General features: G+C 38.1%; 1 protein-coding gene across 1 annotated transcript in view; it reads left to right on the top strand.

The window, feature by feature from the left end:
* pcdh7a (protocadherin 7a) overlaps positions 1-24,743 on the top strand; it is a 38,071-nt gene extending 13,328 nt beyond the window's left edge. The window contains exons 3-4 of the mRNA XM_039674667.2: positions 19,359-19,557; positions 20,981-24,743. Of these exons, the coding sequence (XP_039530601.2) occupies positions 19,359-19,557; positions 20,981-21,483 (702 nt within the window). The 3' untranslated portion in view covers positions 21,484-24,743. The remainder of the gene's footprint in view (positions 1-19,358; positions 19,558-20,980) is intronic.

Below are 24,743 nucleotides of genomic sequence, written 5' to 3'. Positions count from 1 at the left end.
GAACTCTCCGCTCCTCACCACGGTGTGTCTCCGGTGATGCGGTTATTACGCCGTCAAAGTAGCAGTGCTTCGCCTTCAGAGAATAGTTCCCAGGTTTTATACGGGTAAAAGATGTCTGTGTCTCATTTGACTTTGTTATTTGTACATTATGTGACTATACAAATCACAACATGTAAATAGGAAAACGTTTGCGTTATTTTGCCACTCATTTGGATCAGTATGAAAGCTGCAACCATTCACATCCAGTCTTTGTGCTAAGCTAGGCTAGCGGTGGGTGCGTCAAACAGACTTATAGCACGCACGGAGATGAAAAAGGTATGTATGGACTTATCTAACTCTGGGGGGTAAGGTGAATAGGCTAAAGTCCCAAAAAGTCGGAGTGTTCCTTTAAAGGGATAGTTCACCCAAAAATGAAAATTCTGTCAGTATTTACTCTCCCTCATGTTGTTCCAACCCCGTAAGACCTTCGCATAATTATTGAACATCATTATAGGAGTATTAGGTTGAATGAGTTAGAATTAAATGTTTTATAAATCATTAGAAAATAGACATTAAGAGAATAAATTGTTATGCAAGTACTTTTACTTTTAATACTTAAAGTACATTTAAAATCAGGTACTTTTGACTTTTTACTTAAGTATGGTTGCCATTGTGTTACTTCTACTTTTACTAAAGTAAATATTTATCTGGTTGTTTGTACTTTTACTTAAGTACTGAGATTCAGTACTTCCTCCACCACTGCCCTTAATGCATGTTTGAATAAATCTGGCAAGTTTTTATGACAGCCAGCTTTTAAATTTCATATAACTTTATCATATAAAAAAAATAAATCAAATAAATTGAATTGCAAGCTTGTGAATCGAATTGTGAAATGTGTCAATACCCAGCCCTATTGAAATTCCATATGCACAATTGATCAGTATCAGAATAAAGGGCACAGTCTTTAATTAGCGTTTTAGTCTGTTTGGACTTGAACACTTAATTATACGTCTGTAATTAGGGATTATACATTGGCTCAACTTTTTCTTGCTGAAGGAAAGCTCAGGAAGGAAAGTAGATAAAAACTGAGAGATGGGGTTTTCTGTCTTCCTTTCATCACATTGTTAGGCCTGTGAACCTGATCATTATATTGGTTCACTAATTCCTGACTACAGAACATGACCACCCAAGGGTTTGTTCATGTATGTATAGTTGTACAGTATGTCAATCAAATCAAATAAGCTTGTGTTTTTGATTGGTCACTTTTACCGCATTGTACTCAATCCGTGTGTGAACAGCATGATTATGAGTGAAAGAATAGTGGCTGAATACAGCATTAACGGGAGTCATTGGGTTTGTGAACTATAGAAACGTTCAGATATGCTACTGTGACATTATTCTGCTTCAAACCATGGCGTTTACTAGTTATTTATTAATTTGTTTAGCTATTTGTATATTTTAAGGTACACTATAGGAGCACTATAGATAATCTTTTGCTCCTGTTGCAAAAGCACTTTTCATGTAGAAGAAAAACTACTTGTCGTTCTCCTTGGATATACACCATTATACAGTCGTCCGCCCCCCTCCATCTCATCCCACTGGTGGAAAATGAGTGTGTGGGCAAGTTAGGGCCTGTGGGCCTATTCGTCTATGTGTGCGCTTGTGTGTGTGTGTGTTAGTGTTTGTGTGATCCCTTACACCTGCCTGTACACGTCGACCGGGAGCCCACAGAGATAAGGCTTGATGCTTTCCCCACACTGCCCAAGTGTAACAGTGTTCAGAACAACACCCACCATGCTTCAAAGAATGCTAAAAATGCTTGAAAGTAAAGCAACCGAGGCAACACACTTTCTAACCCTGGATCTAAATCCGACACCCTCCCCAATCTAGATCGCACACACACTCTTTCGGTCTGCTTTTTGATGCACACACAAACAGCAACACCCATAAACACCCATGCAACACAACCCTCACACACACACACACACACGTGGCACCGGCCCCAGGGGAAACAACAGCCGCCTGGGCGAAAATAAAACTCTTCACTCGGTTAGAATTAAATCAAAGCGATGCAAATCAAATGGCCAATTAAAGCCACAAACACGTTTCCTGGGAGATGAAATGCTGATGCCTAATTGGTTGGATAAAAGGGGCAATACATCTAAGAAGACAGACCTGAGAAGGACGTTTTGGAAATGCAGCAATGGGAAGAGAGGGAAACGTGTGTGTGTGTGTGTGTGTGTGTTGGGAGATTTGCTGAACATAAGTTAGACTGTCAACTATGTGGGCTGTAAGTGCCTCGTTTTCTTTGTAATTTAGAGCGAGCACTTTGCTAAGCGAAACGAGTGTGAGGTGGAAAGCCTTTTTTTTGAAGTTCAACAACACAGTTATTCTTCAAACTTCTCACAACAGAAGAGAGATTTTGAAGGCGTTTGTGCTGGAATAACAGCTAGGAAGAAAGAAAATGTCTGAAATCTATTCACACATAAACGCTTTCAAGCTGGGGCTGGGGCTTCAGTCGCACGACACGGTCAGACAAGTCCCGCTGAGATGTCATAGTTGCAGTCTGTGTTTGTGCGGTTGCTGACGAGCGAAACAGCTTGTGAGGACAGACATTCACAGTATTTCACACAAAGTGGAAATGTCGATGAATTGATATGATCAAATAAACAAACAAGGAAATGTCAATTAAATTTTGAAATGTACAATTGTCTTGCTTTAGAATTTCAACTGATGGTTGTCACCTTCAAACCTGCAATATCTAGCTGTTTTACTTGATCAATCTTGTGAAACAGAAGTGGGCTTTTAATATTGAATATGCCCTTGTGTAATTCAAATCTTAAAGGAGAACTCATTTTCTTGTACTTTTGGAGTGCTGTCAGTACAGACAAAAACGTCAAAAATTGGTGTTGCCTACACCGTGTTATCGTCTTTTTAAAATTCGCACCCTGTTGACTTCAATGGGGCATGTTCTAAACCTGCTTTTAGCCTCTTAACATCCTTGATTTGTCATTACGAGTGCACAGCCATGTGAGTTGTGTTATTAAGAGCGACCATGGTCAATCTGACTGTAGTAGATGTGAAAGATATGAGATAAAGATGTTTTCAGTTGAAGCCCACAGTAGTTGATTGTCGATCTCACGCGCTCGATCATTAGTGAATATCATCTCAAACCTTCGACCGAATACAGGAAGCTAATAGAGGTATGTGAGCTGGCTGAATTAACATCATTTTTATTCATATCTTTCAAATCTACTGCAGTCAGATTGACCGTGGTCACTCACATGGCTGTGCACTCGTAATGACAAATAAAGGATGTTAAGAGGCTAAAAGCAGGTTTAGAACATGCCCCATTGAAGTCAACAGGGTGCGAATTTTAAAAAGACGATAACACGGCGTTGGCAACACCGATTTTTTTGTCGTTTTTGTCTGTACTGACAGCACTCCAAATGTACAAAAAATGAGCTCAATGTTAAAATTGACCGGAGTTCTCCTTTAAAAGTATATTTTTCAAAAAAGCCTTGAAGATTATATTACAACGCATTCTCACCCCAAGGCGTCACCTTTGACTATGCTTCAATATTTGACGTTTTAGGCGCCCTTTAGCGTCACTTACATGAAGTGATCCTACGCTGTCATCTAACTGACGCTAAAGAAAAGCGTCAGTTAGAGGACGCAGTTAGGTTTAGGTGTGGGGTGGGGGTAGGGTACACGCGATCCTAGGGCGTCATCTTACTGACGCTAAAGGGCGCCTAAAGCGTCAGATATTGAAGCATGTCCAAATGCTTCCCAAGGCGTCAGTTAAGTGACGCCTTGGGGGTGAGAATGGGTTGTATATTAATGAAATAATAAAAAACAAACTACTTAAAGAGGGTATACTTTCATGTATCTTAACACACTTATAAAGTGCACTTTGCAATAATGTTGTCAAATTAAACAATTTACTTTTGAATCATTATGTTTTATAGTATTTAAAAGATGCTTTAAAGAAGTGCACTTATTTTGAAAATAAGTTTCAAAAATAAGAAGACTATTTTAAGACTATTTTAGAAGACTAAATAAGACTATTTTCAATAGAAGTGACTTAGAAGGGAAGTATATTTTAGTTTACCTTAAATTATGATTGTCAGTGCACTTATCACTCTTTAATTATATTTCAAAGACAATAGAAGTAATTATGAAATCTTAGTCCTATGGGTCAAAAGGCATTCTAACGTTCTAAAAATCTAAAAATGACTTTTAGTTTCCCATAATCCCTATTTTGTTCGCTCCTTTTTTTAGTTTTCATGTTTTTATTCCATAGACGTAATGATTAAACTGTATATTCTATCCCTCTACACTAACCCTACCCACCAATGAAAACTTTCTGCATTTTAACATTAAAAAACAAAAGGAAAAAATATCACTTAGTATGAATTACAAGCTGTTTCCATCATGGTGACCACAAAATGTTCCACCAAGGACAAGGATTTCAGATATTGCCATCTTTGTGGGGACATTTTGTCCCCATTTTGTGGGCTACAATTGTTTATTGCTGCTAAATGGACTTTTTTCCCCTCTCCAGTATTGGGTATTTCCAGAGGCAGCACTAAAAACTGCCCTTTCAAGCTTCTTAGATTAGTGATACTTACCTTGTTAGCCTTTTATAGCATCAGATCCAGTCTCCATCAGGCCACTATTGCTGACCTGATCTCAGTTTATATCACCATTCCTTAAAATACAGTGGTTGTGGCAGTTTTAGTGTTTCATAAGAAAACATGGCAACTTTCTCCCTCTGGAGCGCTGTGAGCCATCAGTTATATTCAAATCTGATAAAGCGAACAGTCTGATATTCCACATAATATGTTTGAGCTGCAGGCTATTATACAATATAGTGGTTTTATATGTTGAGCCATGGTTTTCATTTGAGAAATGTGGGTTCGAATCTGACTTGTATTGATTCTATCCTGATCATTTTAAGTTATCTGTTTCGCGCAGTAACATGGTGAGAAATATACAAAACACTCTAAAAAATGCTGGGTTGTTTCACCCCAACTTTGGGTCAAATATGGACAAACCCAGCCATTGGGTTACTTTTTTTAAATTACATTTTTAACCCAACTTTTGTTTTTGTCCATATTTGCCCCAACTCTGGGTTAAAACAGCCCTGCATGTTTAAGAGTGAAAACATATGGCTCATCATGTCCCACTTTCAATGTAAGCCTATGGGACTTTTGAAAATCACATTTCAGATCACTTAGAAAGGTAACTAACGTCTAAATAAAATTAAAAATATAAAAACCCTTAAACTTTTATTTCAGCTAAAAATTCTAGGTTGTTTAACCCAATTTTGGATCAAATATGGACAAACCCGCAGCCATTGAGTTACATTTTTAATTTAAATTTTTAACCCAATGTTTGAGTTTGTCCATATTTGACCCAAAATTGGGTTAAATCAACCCAGCATTTTTCAGAGTGTACAGACAACTCTATATATTTACAGTATAACAGACTTGAGACATAATAATCAAGCTCCAAATGGATGTTCAGGAGGAGCATGTTCATCTAATTCTGCTAATCATGCCATGAAGGATATATACACAGCTGTTTATCACACTCCTTTGATAATTCGTCTGGCATCTCTCCACCACCATGACTCCACCTTAATTTTTTATAATTAAATACGTTTGGGAGTTGGGGGTGGTCTCATGCCCCTTCATTGTGGATGCTTCATCACACTCAAGGAAATTATAACATTTGAACTCATGAAATTGATGTTTACAACAACCTGTTCTTTAAAGAGAGGTGCCTATATTGTCAGGTGTCTTTATGATGGTTTATGTTGGTCGTTATAACTCTGGATTAGGTTTTATTAAAGTGCAGAGTGATTTAATGTTTGCACTTAATGGTCTGACTATTTTATAGCCTAAAACGACAGTTGGAGAGAAAATAAAACAGTAGCAGAGGGAATGGAGAGCTGAACACTGTCAAGTTATGCATTTGGAAAAGTAGTTGGCTACTTTCCAATACATTTTTTAATATATATATTATATATATATTTTTTTATTTTATTTTCTTTGTATCGAAACAATGAGCACCAGCATTTGACAAATTTATTTGCACAAAATGACGTGGATAAAGCTAGAAAACAACATCATTTATATTAAAAATAGTGACCGACAGTGACATTTAGCAAAATAGTATTTTATCTTTACAAAAAATATTATACACATCATTTTATTATTAATATAATTTGATATATTGTCAGAAAATTAAAAATTTCCAAACAGACATCTGAGCATGGACACAAATGAATCAATGCCATAAAATAAAAAATAAAAAAACATTAAAAGAAGACATTTAACAAAAAATAGTTTGAGAAATGATTGCTATAAACATTAGAATTTACTGTAATATTGTGTATGGCAAATGAAAATACTGCATTGACTCAAATGTGAATCGTTTTATTGAACTGATTGTTCATTTGAACCAGTTCACTAAAATCAGTCTCCCAAATGTTTTGTTTGAGTTATACATCCAATGTTTTATTAGTACCTCGATTTGTTTAGTGTTTTGTACATTAAATCACTATTGTTGGAAAAAGTCAGCATTTTTGAAAACAGCATTCAGAAATACTGTCAGTCTGAAAAAAATGGATCTTAACTTTGCATTGTTCCTCCTTTTAGTTAGCTTCTTCCCGACATTAGATGTTAATTATGCCTTGGTCACAGAAAGGGCCTATTCTCACAGTGGACGTCATGAGATGAACCTAGATGATGAAGGCTTCACAGAGATGAGCGATTGCGTCTGAGAGGAACTGAGAATGGGGGGCGGACTGAATGAGTGTAGTGTGCAGTGTTAATAACACCCCTCTGTGTCACACGCATACACACACTGAGCTTATTGTCACAGCAACCACAGTATGTCGTGAGACATTCGTTTTAAATGTATGTGTGTCACATGGGTGTGTTCACTGTCTGGGCCACTGAGTAGGTGTGTGCGAATTGTTTCGCTTTCAGAGACTGTCCAAATCGCATGGTTTCTGAGTTTTCATCTCAGTGACAGGTTTCTGACAGGAATTTGTGTGTGCATTTGTTATATGGCAAAACTGCATGTAGCATAACTGATTAGAAATGCCGTATATAGCATGAGCTCATCTTCTTGTGAAAATAACTCACCCGGTACGGGACATATTTATAAAGCTCATTATACACACATTGTAAGACATCCTTACTCACTTCATTGTGTATTTGCCTGTGTCTGTGACAGAACCGCTTTGTTTGGTTGCTGGTCAGTATAAAATGGACAATAGGGGACGGTGTGTGTGTGTGCATGTGTGTGTGGGTGTATCTTTTCGTCACAAGTGGGTATTCATTACCCAGACACACATGTGAAATTCACAACACACACACACACATATTAAGGCAAAGCTGGAGCTGAAGCTGAAGCATCCTGTTTACTACGTAAAGCACAATGGAGACTTTTATATGGAAGTCTGAGACGATGATGAGGGGAAAGCCATAAATATCACCTCCACATACAATGCTTGCTAACCCCCTCATTAACTAAGTCTTGTTTTCAGAGAAACAAACCAGGAAGACACAAAGACGTCTGTCAGACATGCACCTAACCATTATCTTTTATTCAGTCAAAGCCCAATCACATATGGATTAGTTTGCCCTCCCCTCCGTCCCAAACACTGTGTGGTTGGTTAAACAGCTTTGCTTTAGACGATGCTCTTTGGTTCCTCTAGGAATTATGTGCTTAGACTTGTTTGACTTTGACTCAGCTGTGGCACTTTGACTGGAGTCAGATTACTGACTTCATTAAACTAATTATAATAATGAATAACTCACTCCAAGGTCAAGGAATATGATGATTATTATTTATCACTTGTGAAAGTACTTGAAAGACGTCTGCATTTATTTGATTAAAAGTATTAGTAAAACAGTCATATTGTGAAAAATGTAAAATAGCTGTTTTACATTTCACATTTAAAATGTAATTTATTACTGGGATGTCTAAGCTGAATTTTAAGCATTATTACTCCTGTCTTCAGTGTTTGAAATCATTCCAATATGCTAATTTGGTCCTCGATATGTTTAATATCGATTGGGTCAAATATGATTTGTTTTTAGGATTCTTTATTGAATATAAATGTTTAAAAGAAATAGAAATCTTGTATATATATATATATATATATATATATATTAATGCCACCTTTGATAAATTGATTTTCCTTAAAGAACCTTAAATAAAAGTATTTCTTAAAAAAATATATAATAATCTTACTGACCCAAACTTTTGTACAAGTTTTTGTACATTAATATATTTACTGACATATCGCTTGATACTTACTCATATAATCATTGTAATCTAGTATAAACTTTGTGGATGACTTCTTTTTGCACACACACACACACACACACACACACATATATATATATATATATATATATATAATCACATATATACATCATAATATATCCTATATATCTTTATTTGGACCTCAGCACTATTTATGGATAACTAAAGTACATTAGTTGGATAACTATGTACATTAGTATGGATAACTAAAGTCCAATTTAGCTTTTAAGTATACCCATTTAGTATACCAAAGGTACAATTGCAGGGTATTATTAAGTTCATACATATGTGTATATTTAGCAATAAAACATTTAAATTTTAGTTCACTAGGGCTATTTTATCCTTCATAACAATAATAGTTTCATTTTCTAATAAACAACAACATTGTACAATATTATCATTTAGCGATTGGTCAACTTTTAAATGATAACAAATAATTTGTAAATCACTGTCAGCGTGAATGCCCCTTATGAAAGACTAAGTGTGACATGCCAATATTATGCTGACATCATGGCAGATTTTACATTTTGAAACTCAATTAATAGTCAGCCAAAAGGATCCAAGATTTTGAATTCTGCTCAAGTAATTTCCCAGTCCCTACCCTCTATTCTGCTCTTCATCATTTCTTCAATAAAAATGTCAAAAATAATATTTTAAAAGGTTTAAAACTTATATGAATCAAAATATATAGCAGACCTATTGGGGCTATAATTACCCACAATTAAAAAAAAAAAAATTCACAGCATGCTTGAGAATTTGACAGTGCTTAATTTCAGCCACTAAGCGGCACTAGTGCCCGTCTTCCTCTTTGACTTTGAGTTGCAGTCAGTCGATGACCCCTCTGCAACAGTTAATGTGCACTAATCCACGTTTGTATATCTTTGTGTGTTTGTGTGCGTGTATAGCGCAACCACTTCTTACCTCTGTTTGCTCTCTGCTCTTCTCACGACACACACTCTCTCTCTCTCCCTCCTTCTCACTCTCTCTCTCTCTCTCTCTCTCTCTCTCTCTCTCTCTGCAGTGCCTCTTTCACTGCATGGTGATTATTATTCCTCACACAGACTCAGTGCTGATACTCAGATACTGCTGAGCAGCCCTGTAAATCACCTGGAGCCCAAAGAGAGGAAGAAAGAGGAAGAGAGAGAGGATGAGAGACAGAGAGAAATGAGAGAATTCTAGGTTGGCTGAATGAACCAAAGAGGTTCAAACAGCAAGGGAATTGCGGTAAGAAAAAGGGATGAGAGTTATGGATAAAGAGGAGAAACAAGGGAAAAGGAAGAGAGCAGAAAGAATGAGTGAGTGAGAGGGGAGCGCGAGTGTAAAATGCTGCAGTCAGAGCGAGCCGTGGTGCAGGATGATCATCGGGAGTATCTGTCACGCTATTGCAGAACACATACGCATCTCCATGACCTTTATTCCGCCGCAGAAACGGGAGTCCTGCGCACACACACGCTTATCCTTCTCATGTCATTGAGCAGGAGACGTACAGGAAATTGTGTCTGTCCATCTATCTCCGTCCTACACAAACTTACGCTTGTCAGTTTGCCACCTGCTTGTATTAATAACTGTCAGTGTTTGCTGCTGTTACACACACGCGGGTGAAATTGTTTTCCACAGAACAAGCATATGAGTGAATACTAAGCTAAAGCGAAGAAACAACGACAAAGTGTCTCGCTCTGCGTGTTCAATTCTGCATTCTCCTTTAACGCCTTTAAGTCACACATATATAAATGCTTTGTTTATTGCTGGCTTTTGGGCAGACACAGAAATTTCATAAAACTTTAATGCTCAGGGGTTGCTCTTTCATAGCTCGGGACAAAAGAAAATACTGTTAAAAAAACAATTTCCCAATATCTTGTTGTTCGACTTTCTTCTGTTCACTGAACAGAAAATTAGAAATTTCCCGACAATGTTTTTGTTCCTTGCACAAAACTATGTTAGGACCTCCAAACACAGTGTTTTCTGCTAGTGCAAGGTTTTGTAAACTAATATACTGTATTTCAACGCATTCTCATCCTCTGTTGACGCATGGTCAAAAGCGTCAGTTAGATGACCCCTTTGGATGAGAACGGGCTGTATATATCCACATTGCCTCGCATAATCATCTCCATATGCCTTTTCTGATGTGGTAAACTTGCTTGATAGCTCACCTGATACAGACACTCTGTATCCGAGTGCAAAGCAGACACTCAGGTCCGAGTTCTTGAAACAACAGTCACAATAAAATAGCCCAATGACTTGTAGAGGCAAAAAGGGTATGGTTGCTTCAGCAGATGCATTTCTTATTGTTTCATGTTTGCTTTTGTGCACTGTCAGATAAGTTCAGGGTAGAGTTTAGTGTAGATGGTATGTTATCTTCAAACACAATTAACATTTTAGGGCCAATCGCTGGACATGTTTCCAATAATATGCTCCTAACCCACACAAATGCCATTGGCTCATTCAGTAGTTAAGCGGCCATGTGATTCATAAAGGAGAGACTTTTTTGAATAAGTCACATAGAGAATGAATTACCTTCAAAAACACCACTGAACAAAACACATGTAAGTGCTGCTGAAGTGGAGATTTCTGACTCAGAGTATGAGAAAAGAAAAGAAAAAACAATTTGAGAAAACAGCCTTTAAAGAATTGAAATCAGCCATTGAGATTTTGCTGAGTTAAATGCCCCATTATACTCTCACGATTGGTTGCTGATGAAAAAGAAATGACCATTCTTGGATCCAACAACATTGTATAGGAGAGAAAGAGAGCTTTCCAATGGCATATGTGACGACATGGTGCAGACAGCGATCGCGGAGCAGAATGTTGATTTAGAACGCCAAATTTAGTCAAATTTAGGAGAAATCTACAGACGCAAATAGACAAAATGGATAAAATGTACTTGTATATTTTGGACTTTTTTCACCACAAGTCTGAAAGAAGGCATGTCATTAAAGACAAAGTTTTTTTTTTCTCCCCTAACTGTACTTTACATTCACACCGCCGTCGACTTATCTCAGCTGCATGGAGCGTCGAATCCATCGGCGTCGCGTTTTGGGCGTTTTGAGCGTCAATCAAAAAGTTGAAAGAAGCTCAACTTTATGATTGTGAGCTGTGGGTTCAGCGGCCAAAACGCCAGGCAGCAACCAATCGGAATATAGACGTCCTTCGTGCTGGCTGATTCCGGAGAAACATACAATGAAAACTTTAGTTCCTACCAAAACATTAGTTCCGAGAAAATAGAAGAGAAGCTAATAATCGTAGGTTTCCTATCATTTATGACATCAAGTTGTTTGCATATAGGGACCGCTTGAGCGCAACTTTTCTTTTAAAATATTTACGAACGCTCGCATTTGCACACGGTGACACCGATTTGGCCGCAAATAAAAATTGCCAACTATGCTTTTTTTTTTTTTTCACCAAATGTGACCAATACGGTTATAAAAATGCTGTTATTATAAAAGGTTTCTTCAATGTATTGCTTGTTTTTTCTATTTATTACATTTCATGTTGTGACACTTCTATTCTTGTGTCAAGCGTATTCAAGCGTCCTTGACACGGCGGCCAGAGCTGTGAACGTACAGAAAAGAGTTTGATTCAAAATCTTTGGTTCGCATTGAAATCCTTGGTTTTTGATTAGAGATTTTGAACTGGGCAAATCTGAGCACATTCTGAGATATTGTTGAGAACTTTTGAGAAATAGAGATTGTAGAGAATACATTTGTGACTTGTCTACAAATTGGGAACAGAATAGATAGACTAGAGCAGAATATTCGTAATAGACAAAAATTATAATTCTGACCAAAATGCTAATGAATCATTTACGGAATAAGCGGAATCGTTAACAGGACAGTTTGTACACACTAATGGTTAATACAACTGATTCCACGGTTAATGGCGGAGGATTGAGGGGCTCTTCTGTGCGGTTTGAGTGATGTCACTAATTGAATGTACTTATAGTTGGAACACACTATAGATCCATATCCAAATCAGCTCGCCTGAATTATTCATTGTATGCGGCATGCCCTTTCAATATGCAGAGTCATGGAACGCAGAGGAGAGGCTAAGCACTAATTAATCAGGCCTCGTTAATTTCCTTTGAGCCGTCAGGTAAGAGTGTTTCTCTCTAATTATGTTGATGACTGCGGAAAGCAGACACACATACACACGCACACTCGGGTCTGATACCTCACAAACAAGATTATTAGATGTTCATGCACACCGCTGTAGATGTGGACACATGCACATAAAGGCAGGCAGGCGGTGATGCACACCTGGTTTAACAGACAGTCACATCAGTAAACATACACAGACACAGTTGGATGTCATGCTGGAAAGGGAAAGGAAATGGCCTGTGTCAGATTAAAGGGTTGGTTTTTAATGTTTGCTGTCAAAGTCCATTAATATTCTATCAGCTCTGTTTCTGCTGCTGGTGCACTGACTGGACCCCAGCCAAGACCCAAACACACAGACACACACACACACAAAACATCCAAAAGCCCAACCTTTGTGACTTTAGCCAGACTCTGCTTTTCACACACATCCACACAGCCAAACCTCTGTGTCTTTAGCCAAACTCTTCTCTCACAAACACAAACAAGCACAAAGCCAAAAGCTCAACCTCTGTGACTGACGCGCTCTCAGTTTCTGTCTCCCACGCAAACGTTATGCCATCATATTGCAACAATATGGCATAGCATGTGTGATACAAATATAGAAACTCATATTATTATTCTGTAAAACCTCCAATTTCTCAAGGGGAGCAGTTTGACACGATATACAGGTGCAGCTTCTGAATATGCATTACATATGCATATTAAAGAGCCCAGAGGAACATTTTATTACTTGAATGCTTCTCATTTGGCTCTGAAGAGAGTGGAGTTCCTTCGTGTATAAGTTTTGTTCAAACGTTAAATGTCAAACGTTTTTTTTTTTTTTTTAAGGCTTTTGAAAGAGATTTATTATACGCTCACTCACCAAGGCTGCATTTAAAAAAAATACAGAAATATAAAAACAGTAATAAGCAGCCATTATTCAATTTTCAGTGTCCTTTCAGAATATGCTGATTTGGTGCTAAACAAACATTTCTAATTATTGATATAGTATTGCTTATTTTTTTGTCAAGATTATTCATTGAATATATTTGGATAGTTCAAAAGATCAGAATTTATGCAAAATGGATCTCTAACATTATACGTAAATGACTTTAGTGTCACTTTTGTGAATGTAATGCATCCTCACTAAATATAATTCAATTCTTATTAAATCTCACTCACTAGTATACATTTTGAAACTGCTTGAAATATATTGAATGTCCTTTTCTGACACTTGAGATTACTCTTTTTCTCAGAAGAAAAATCTGAGAAGCAGGAGACTTAAGTAACACCATTTAAACAAGAGAAACAACAATGTTAAAAAGATCTAATTCTTTGTTTTATCCTTCTGATAAGAGACCTTCACCCACAGGTTAGCAAGGTTTTAATTAAAAGTGTTTCTAATAATACATAACGACAGTGAGAATCCCTCTAAAACTAAAAGCGTAATGATGACAATTTAGAATAATGGCTCATTATTTGTCAAGGAAACTGTGTCAAACCTTGAAACAAACACTTAGTCACTTTCTCACACTCATAATAGGGCTGATTACACTGTTTCTGAGCCAAATAGGCAACATAAGTTGAATCTGTGGAGCTTTTAGAACAACCCACAGCATTACTCATGGACCCTCAAAAATGAGAAGGTGATTCTCAATTCAGTGGGTAATTTGTAGAAACGCTTAAGGCAATTATGTGGATATAATGATGCTCTGACAATCTTCTGAAATGTTCTTTATGAGCTATGTTCTTGTTTAAGTGCAGATATCATTCTTAAATATGAACTTATTTAATCTTCATCAAACAAATCAAATGCAGACATTAGTGTAAATGTGGGCTTGGGTAATCAGTATACAGTCGCACATAAGCCAGCAGTGCTTGGCAATTCAACATAAAATCCGCCGTAATCTGATTGGTTCCACTGTGTCGATAAAACAATGCAGCAAACAGGCTTATATTCCCACCCATGTTATTGAGCCTCTAGACCCACCCTCATACAGTTAAACGAGTCAGCCGTGTACAGTTTTCATAGGAATCAACTGGTTTCACTGAATTACAATACAATCTTCATAAGGCACATTTAAAAACAAACAAGGATGACCAAAGTGGCGTACAGGACAGAAACAAAAAAAGTAATAATAATAATAAAACAACCAATACGGGGAAACACAAATTGAGTGTCAGTTCTGGCAGGCCATGTTGTCAAGATGCTGCTATTGCTATCGGCCATCAACACGGTCCCATCAGCTGGGCTGCATCTGCTGTTCATCTCTCCCCTCGCTGCTAATGACTACGCTTAAATCAGGGCGCCCTATTTAAGCAGATTCAGTTCGCTCCTAACTGCTCGCTCTCTGCAACCCACCTCCTCCCCAGCTCCTCCTTGTCGTGTATAACGTGGTATTTGCTTTTCTGTCGTCGCTGCTGCTCTGTTCAAATGGGGGAATAGTTCAGCTCTCCCAATACTAAACTGTGAGCGTTCCCCAATGCTGCTGCTGTCTCCCTGAACAGGGCCATACCGCCAAATTTGAATTATCAACTTGAATGGCATTTTATTCAATAGAATTTATTGACTTAATAGACCTGACAACAACAAGCAATATATAAACAATATACCTAAATTATAGGGTTAGTTTACCCAAAAATGAAAATTATGTCACTATGACTCACCTTCTTGCCGTTCCAAGCCCGCAAGTATGTACGATATACTGTCCTTGTCCAGAAAGGAAATAAAGACGTCATCAAAGTAGTCCATGTGACATCAGTGGGTTAGTTAGAATGTTTTGAAACATCGAAAATACATTTTGGTCCAAAAATAACAAAAACTACGATTTTATTCAGCATTGTATTGTCTTCCAGTTCTGTTGTCAAACCGTGTTCAGTGACGCTGCTGACGTTGCTAGTGCGTCGAGCTTCGTTCACAGTCTGAGGGAGACGCACGCTGTAAACAAAACAATCTTTGCAAACATGTCTAAGGATTTTGACACAGAGGAAGACTTGCATTTTTTGCCCAGCCATATTTATTTGAACCCGATTACATGGACCCACCAGATACACGTCTGCAGCGTCAAAATTTTCTAATTTTTTTTAAAATTTTCATCAATTTTAATTTTTTTTTTCAAAAAATCCCCCAAAAAATGTGAATGCTTCAAAACATTCTAACTAACCCACTGATGTCACACGTACTACTTTGATTATGTCTTTTTTCCCTTCCTGGACAAGGACAGTATACCGTACATACATTTTCAATGGAGGGACAGAAAGCTCTTGGACTAAATCTAAAATATCTTAAACTATGTTCCTAAGATGAAGACGTCTTACGGGCTTGGGACAACATGAGGGCGAGTCATTAATGACATCATTTTCATTTTTGGGGGAACTAACCTTTTAAGCAGTCTTAAAGCAGAATTAACATGGATGTGGGCCAACATAATGTACTAGTAGAGTTTAATTGGAAGTGTGGCCTTGACATGCATTTCTGGTATTAAACAGCACAGCAGTGCAAGTAACGCTACAGTAGGTTGCTATGATTTCCCTGGTGTAGAAAACAAAGACAATGCCATTGAAAACAGTCATAAAGTTGGGAAGATTGAATTGACTTGTGTGTATGAAATGAAACCACAAAATTAGATGTATGTTCTGCATGTCTCTGTGTGAATGAATGGCACAGTTTTATCTACAGCACATACTGAAGCATGCAGGACATTTATGGTGAAATAGCATCTCAGAAACTAAAGTATCTTTGCTACAGCCCTCCAAAATAAAAGTTTGGTTAAACTTAAAACTAATTATTATAGAAATATGTCACCATTATACATGTTATTGCATTGTACTTCTCAAAAAGAATAATATAAAACACTTTATTAAAACACTTTATTTTTTTATTGAATATCACATAATTACTTTTTTGTAATTTAACCTGTAAACATTTTTTTTCCAGTAAATGAATGGAATTGTTAAAAAAAAATCATTAAGTACTATTATTTTTAAACATATAAATAACTATTAGTAGAATCAATGTAACTTGAATGCAATGGAAGTCACATAAAAGTGTCTGCCAAAAGCATAGTAAATATTGACATCATTAGTGAAAGTTCACAATGCCATGAGTGGATATGATTCAGTGGTCAGTTACATTTTATGATTTCCATGCAGCATTGTTTTCCCCTGCTGTTTATTATCAGAAAATACCTACCCATTTCCGTGTCGCTATGCACCAATTGAGAAAGCACTTATATAATGCATCTGTAACTGCACAATGTTTCTCTCTCTAGTGTACAGGAGAGCTGCATTCAATGTCAGAGTTAGACCCTAGGAGATCCCCTTCTTAATTGAAAGGCAGACATTCCGAGAAAAGTGAGGAGTGGAGTTACTAAACGAGGGTGGAGATTATGGGTCAATAATACAGCGTTCCACTGAGACTTCCAGCAAGGGTCAAGGGCACCGCATTGATTGGCTCAACATAAAGCTGAGTAAAGTGTGTGTGCGCACATCTCTCTATGTGCCTCCAGAGATGCACACAGAGAAAAGAGTATGAGAAAGGTACAAAGGCGATATTAAAGATTCAAGGATCTTCTAGGAATGACTGTAAGCATTATCATCAAATTATTACGCATTATGCTCCTGATACAACACAGAATCAGTTTATAATGATACAACATGTGGAATACTGTGCATAATAAAAAGCAGACAGTGTCTTTTTTGTAAAAGAAAAACAAAAACAAACTTTCCGGATGAGGCTTGCTGTCCCTCAAAACCTCTCAAGTGTCAGGACCATGTCAGACATCGTCTCGCAGACAAAACAGATGATTTGTTCTATTAATGTCATTTGCCGCTTGCTACATTTGACACCTGACACCCATAAAGACTGATTCATCACCCTCATCCTTCTCCGTTACGATTCCACTTCCCCCCAGTGAAAAATGAAACCATCAGTTAATTACGGTGTTCATTTAGCGCACTCTCTCGCTCCCGTTCTCTCTCTATCTCTCTTTTCACATTGTCTTGATTAAGGCAGACACTGGAGCATATAAATGTGCTTCTCATAAGGCAGTTCTCCTAACAGCTGTCAGTCATCGCTCCAGTAGACAGTGAAGGGACAATGTGGGACTCGTTTGCTTGCCGAGACCTTCTTCCTTCGGTTTCAAACAGCCTGAACTGGACTTTATGATTTTGTTGGAGTTTGAATGTGCTGATTTGCTGGTGTGAGATTAGGTTGGGGAGATGGAGTCATACCCATATAGATGAGGCCATAAACCACATGCTATAAAGTATTCCGCAGGGTGTAATAAAATGTGTTGTTTCTTATTATATGCGCAACTAACTTTTTACATTTTTTTGGTGCTTGCTCATGTCAAACTTGGATTGTTTCTGGGTTATTATCATTAACTAAAGCTAAAACGAAAACAATTACAAACAGTTTGTTATCTGCAATAAAGCTGAAATAAAATCACGTCAAGTCACACGTCACGTCATGTTAGCACTTAAAGGTGCAGTGTGTGATTTTTAGCGAAATCAGTTCAGTTGCGAGTTTGCACTAAAGAAGCTACGGTGGCTAAAACGGGACAAACATATCATCGTCTGACTGAGACAGCAGAGAATAGCCAGTGTAAGCCAGAAGTGTGTAATATTGTCACTGTTTCTGTACCTCAGTCCATAATAAATCACTTCATGGATAAAGTATACAAAGCCATAGTAGGTGCGGATCAAGGGTCTTAATATACAATATACTAATAGTAATCATCAGTAATCAGTAAACGTAACCAGCACATTTCTCCCCACATAGCAAACACATACTACAGCGAGGGAAAAGAACTATGTTACATGGAACAATCCAACAACATATTTTACACCATTGACAAGGGAAAAGTCACTACTCGCGGTGTTTATGGCTAGCTTCTAGCTTTCTGCTGACGAAACACGCTCTATCGCTGTTTGTTCGCTGTTGGCTACGGTAGAAACTTGACGTCACAATATGTCGACATTCATAGAAGGGGGTGCCCGCGGTTATGTAGATATAAATGTCTCATTCTAAGCTAATAAAAAACATTATGGTTTATTAAGTAAGTTCTTTACACACCACTGAAAACATAGTTATGATGTCATTTTGCATTTGTGTTAATAGATACTCAAATATTTTACACATTGCACCTTTAATACAATTAGATAGCAGGCAGCTTTACAATATTAAACATAACAAAACAGTGTCAGTGTTGCTTTTGATTTGAATTACAACTTCAATTTCTACCATAAAGCAGCTCTCCAGTATGTTCTGACCTAAATAGACTGAACGGGAGAAATGAACCAAAGATTTCCATGTCAAAAAAAGAAGGAGTCTCAGAACAAACCTACCTATTATGTATTCACTATGGACCAATGCTAGTTCGAAGGTGTTATCCAGCCAGAGCAGAGAACTCCCAAAGCGAACTCCAAAGGAAATACTATTTGGCCTGATTTTGTTCTGAATGATGCCACACCAGTTTAAAGCTTGAAGTATATCAGGGCCTTAAATGAAATAACTGAAGTTGAAGCACTACTGACAATAAATAAAAACTAAAATAAATGAGTAATAATTTAAAAAATGATAAAAGCAACTACAAATTCAACTGGAAAAAAAACTGAAAAAAAATATTAATAACAACTATTATAGTAAATAAATAACACTAATATAATGCTGGATGGTTGTCAGGGTGTTGCTATGCAGGGTGTTGTGGTTAATTAAGTCGAAAGAGCCCTCCAGGCTTTATGATAATCAGGTGCCATTGCTTAATGATACTGTAATATCAGTGATGACAGTAACTGTATACATGTTGATTTATTTATCCACAGAGTCTCAATGAGAGATCATTGTGAAATCAGATCAATCAAATGAAATGTCTTAAACAGATAACACGTCCTTATTGACGTGTTACCTTCTGTCCCCTATCATGTTTTAATCCCACGTCTCTCTGTGTCTCTCCACAGCCTCTCAGAAGAGTGACATTTTCTGTGGTGAGTCAAGCTCCGGATCAAGGCTGCTATGATAGTGGGGTGGAGGACTCTGAGACCCCGAGCAGCAAGAGCTCCTCTGGACCCAGACTGGGATCTTTACCACTGCCTGAGGACGGATATGAAAGGACGACACCAGAAGGGAGCGTAGGCGAGGAGGAGCATGTGGAAAATGGTAAAAAGTCATCCGTGGGAAAGGTCTGAGATCACAAAGGGAAAAATAACATGCTTTTCAAAATTTCAAAGCACTGTAGGCTGTGTTGTTTCTTCTTCATCATCTTTCGCTTTAAAGAGTTAGTTAGCCCAAAAATGAAAATTCAAAAGAAGATATTTTGAAGAATGTTGGCAACCAAACAGTTACTATTGACCTTTAATTGCATGGACAAAACACATTTCTCAAAATATCTTATTTTATGCTCCACAGAAGAATCTAAGTCTGTCAGGTTTGGAATGACACAAGGCTGTTAAAAATGCAATAAATATTCACAAAAAAAATCAAATAAATATGAAACAATCTAAGTAACATACGAACCAAATTGACTTATCTGATAACAAAAATTATCAATAAATAAATAAAATGCCATCAAATTTAAAGTCTCAAAGCAGGGAGTTGTAGTATTACCACTTTCACTGTAAATTATAAGATGGCTGTTCATTTTTAATTTCAAAGTTTAACAGTATTTTACTGTAAACTTACTTTAAAGTCGGCGTGAAACGGAAGTTGAGATTGTCATTTTTTCCTTGTCGTGATGTATTTACGAGTGAAACGGCTTCTAAAATTAGAAGAAGAAAAAATGTAGGGCAGGGCTTGATTTCATCTTTCGGGAATTGATTGGATCGTTGGAGGTTGAGCGTTGCAAACAATTTGAATGCGATTCTCTGAGAGGCGGTGCACCGATAGCCGCACCCTCATCGGCTCTGGCCGCACCCCTTTTGCCTTTCCACGTGACCGAAATAGAAGAGAGGTCGTGTCGATGGGGGAGGGAAGGGTAATGTAGGGTAATGTCTTTGATTAAAGATTATAAGGGTACATGAATTTAAAAAAAAAATGAAGTGCACAGATAAATCATTTATGATAAACACTACAGTATTACATATAAAAAGAAGATTTGTCAAATTTGATTTCATGCCAACTTTAAATGTAATTTTAGAACTATTTTCACCATATACGGTGGGTTTTAACATGTAATTTTTACAGCATTTTAGCATTAAAATGACATATTTTACAGTGCAGATTGAGGTTCAAAAGACTGTTTTTTTCTATACCATATTAATTATGTTCTTAGCAATTGAAAGGTTAACATTTTAAACATTTTCTTAGCATTTGGTTTGTTCTCATTTTGGTCTGATTTGTCCTCCTTTGAATTTTTTAAAGCAGTAAATTACACCAGTCCTCAACCTGACATGAACATGGTCCCAGACCATAGGACGCCACTGTAGATAGACATTCATTCATTCTCCAGGGCCATCACGAGTGTCTAAAACTTGACAGTCTGGACAAAAAATGTTGAACTATGACCTGCGCATATTTCAGTTGAGACAGTTGAGACACATCCCTGACAGGAAATCCTAAAACAGCCCCTGTCTCTCTTCCACAGACCCTAGGCAGCTCCCTGACGTGGCTCTGACGGGAAAGTGCACGCGAGAGTGTGATGAGTTTGGTCACTCTGACACCTGCTGGATGCCCGTGCAACCGTCACCGCGAAGACGCATGGAAACACCCCAACTCTCCACCTTCGCCTCGCCCGGCGATAACAACAACAACACGGAGGATGACAGCGACCGAGAGGAAGACGGAGACGGGGGTACGGATAAAAGCAGCGGAGGAAGCGAGGAGGTCCGGGATTCGCTTGCAAACGGTGATCCGCTTGGAACTCTCAGTCGCCGGGACCGGAACAGGAACATGGGCGACCACAACCGCAATCTCCTGAATCGTAAAATGACCTCTGCGTCCTACGACACGTTCAGCAGCGCCGGCTTTGGCCGTCGTCTGGAAGAAGAAGGCCCACACACCCCAGAGGTCATACCCCTTACGAGGACGGGGGGCGACTATAAGACCAGCTCGTGCCTCACTCTGTCTCGCAGGGAAGTGTACCTGTGAGCTCCAGCCAACCCCTCACGCCACGGGACCGGCCCAAGCAACTTCACGGCATCGGAGCAGGAGGATCATTAAGAGACTAGTTAAAAAAGGCATCTTCTCCTTGCCAAAAAAATCATCATCAATTCATTTCTCTGGATGCAAAATATCAAAGTTGAGGAGGAAAAAAAGTGAATCGTCGTTTATTCTTTCATAAACTTGGTCGGACTTTGTCAATGGCAAACACTTGCATGTTAGGGCTCCCGCAGACAGGGGGCGATGTGGGGATTGATGGACAAAATCCGGTTACAGGCCACAGAAATGGATGCGATTGTGGCACATTATGGAAATAAAACCATGTAGCTTCAGGAAAATGGAAATCCTAACCAATCATATTTTAATATAAGTAGTTTCCTGTTGCTGAGCCGGTACAGTTATTTAATTACAGTCTCACTAGTTATGTAAATGCTTTCATGTCAGACTTTTAGAGAAAAAAGAGAACAACAAAAATTTGGTCATCCGTTTTTATAATTTGTAAAGCTACTTTTTTTTCCTGTAGTTTTTTTTTTTTTTTAACAGATATGGGGATATACTACAGCTCTCATTAGTGCTTCAGAATTTTCGGATATTTTCACAATGACTGTTACATTACCATCCCATCAGACCTCAGAGTTTAAATCAGCCAATTAAATCATGCGACATGTGCACAGCACAAAAACATGCACACACGGAGATACATGTCTATATCCATTTAGTGCAGATGTGTGTACACGTGTGTATGTACTGTATAAACAGACATGTTTGGCATACCTGAGGATTTTTTAAGAAGCGTTTTTTTGAAAGTAGATGTAGCATTTCTGCCTGCTTGATCTTCAACTAGTATATAAGACACTGAAGTGTATTTGAATAACTTAATCATCTGTGTAAAGTGCATACACAGGGGCATTAAACAATGTTTAGATACATCTATACTATACTATGAACAAAAACTATACTGTATCTCATCCATTTTAAGTAGAGCTCATATGTAAACCAAATTTCTTTGAAGGCAACACTGCATGACGATAAGCTAATGCTTATTTTGTTAAATAAGAAAGAATCCGATTTTGATGTTTTTCTGAGGACATGACCTCGTTAGGAGGAGCGTGTTCGAGTGTGTGTGAATGCAAAGCGAGGTCGCTGCGCGCAAGTCGCAGAGGAGAGCTAGATCTTTAATTTAGCCTGAAATGACACACACCGTGTAGTTGTTCAAATACTTGTATTACAGTTCAAACGAATCCAATGAGTCTTTGTTAATCAGCCTAGTTCAGGTCTTCGCCACAATTGACCTATGGCTAAGCCGCGCCCTCAAACGCGATGAGCCAATCACAGTGCGCAGCTAACCTCAATACACTCGGACATTCTCTGCTTCCACTTCCATTGAAATGCATTGGAGTTAGTCAGTTTTCATTCGTTTTTTCTTGTTATTTTAAGTTTAAAATGGTCAAACGGTGTGCATGGGGTACATGCAACTCTGACACTAGGTTCCCGAGAGGCTTGGCGACGGTGTGTATTTTTTTACCCTTTCCCAAGCCACATCTCAACCGAGATAAGTGTCTGCTCTGGATAAAGTTATGCGGTAGCTAGACCACAACACCAACTAAATGCGGATAAATTAAACAAGGATATCTACATCTGATCTAAGTTAAGTCAACAACGTATTTGAACGTTTAAAATATCTAATGTAACGTTAGCCTAACGTTACATGTACATTAGAAAACATTAACGTTAGCTTCTAGCTGTGTTGTACATCATGTCAATTAGCTTCATTAACGTATATCTGTAAATAACCGAGATAACAAATGTTAACAATGTTGTGCCGAATGATTCATGTAAATACTGTAGCACCAAACGGTGATGGCAACGATATGCGGGTTATCATGTTTACACTGTGACCTGTACATCTCTGCCTGGAGCTGAAGCTTTTCATCGACCTTCTCAACAATAAATGATTAATATAACCCTCCAATGCATAGTTAATGCCCTTTAGGTGACTTCAAGATGATAAATAATTTTTCTGTCTCCAAAAATCACCAATAGCCTCCTGTGAAATGTCTCCTACTGTGACAGCAGCCATAGCGCCCGTGCCGTGTTTGTCCGAGTGAGTGGAGGGGGTGTGGCTTAGCCATAGGTCAATTGGCATCTCATCAAGCCTTTGGAATTTTCAAATTGAGTTTAGGAGTGACATGTTTAGCCCCTTTTCTGCGTTGTAAGTACAATCTGAATGATAAGAACAAATTGACGTGTGTTTCACCAACTCTCAGGAAACTTGAGATTCAGTGCGTGTCCTCGGCTTTAGTCTGCGCTCCGATTTGTCCTCACGAGGCCATACATTTGGGGAGCCTGTTTTCTTGCCCTTTCCCTTTTTCAGACACACCGCACCTGGCGACGGTTCCCGAAGTGTGTGTGTTTCCTTGCTTCTCACGGCGAGAATCGCAGACTCATCCCTTTCACTTCACGGAACAGCCTTGGGTCTGGAGCGGGACTGGTGGACTCCAGTCCATCTATGCCAAAATCTGTCCAGCATTTCTGGTTTAACTGGAAGCACTGGTGCACAAACTTATCTGAAAAAAAAAGACTAGCCCAGAACCTGTGGTTCAGTGCCTGGATGAGAGGAAAGTGTTGAACTGGCCTACACAGGGTTCGTGAAACTGGAGGACTTGAGAAGAGGGAATCTGTCTCTAAAGATGGCATGTTTCCTTTGCCAGGTTTATAGGCTAAATATGCTGTTATACAGCAGTCTGTAAGTAGTGTACAGTAGGGGGTGCATAACGGACTATGTATATGAAACTGTGTCTTTTCTTCTTTTTTTACTGCACGTTTACCTAACAGTTCAGCTCACTTACTGCAAAACGGGGAGGGATGGGTGGGGCAAAATAACATTGTGTCTCAAGCATAACATTCACTTGAACTTTTTTATGAGATAAACTCTGAACTCATGTACTTCAAGAACATCCGCCATTTTACTGTTATCCTGTAGAGAAATGACCACTGAACTTTAACCTGAAAGGCATGTTGACGATCTTTAATCCTGCACCATGTGAGGATTTTTTTATTATTATTATTTCTCTGTTTTTATGCTATGTAAAAGAGGAGTTTTTGAAGCTCTCTCTCTTTCATGGTATTTATGTGTTCATTGCGTTTGTTATTACAAATAACAAATCAAATGGGGTTGGAATGGTTTGAAAGTTTGGTATGTGATATGTAAAAGTTTGATTTTGACATTAAAACACCTTTAAACTGTG

This window comes from Pimephales promelas, chromosome 6, assembly GCF_988280905.1.
Source record: "Pimephales promelas chromosome 6, fPimPro1.hap1.1, whole genome shotgun sequence".
Lineage (NCBI taxonomy): Eukaryota > Metazoa > Chordata > Actinopteri > Cypriniformes > Leuciscidae > Pimephales > Pimephales promelas.
The sequence above is the reverse complement of the archived record's forward strand: the minus strand, read 5'-3'. Positions and strand labels throughout refer to the sequence as shown.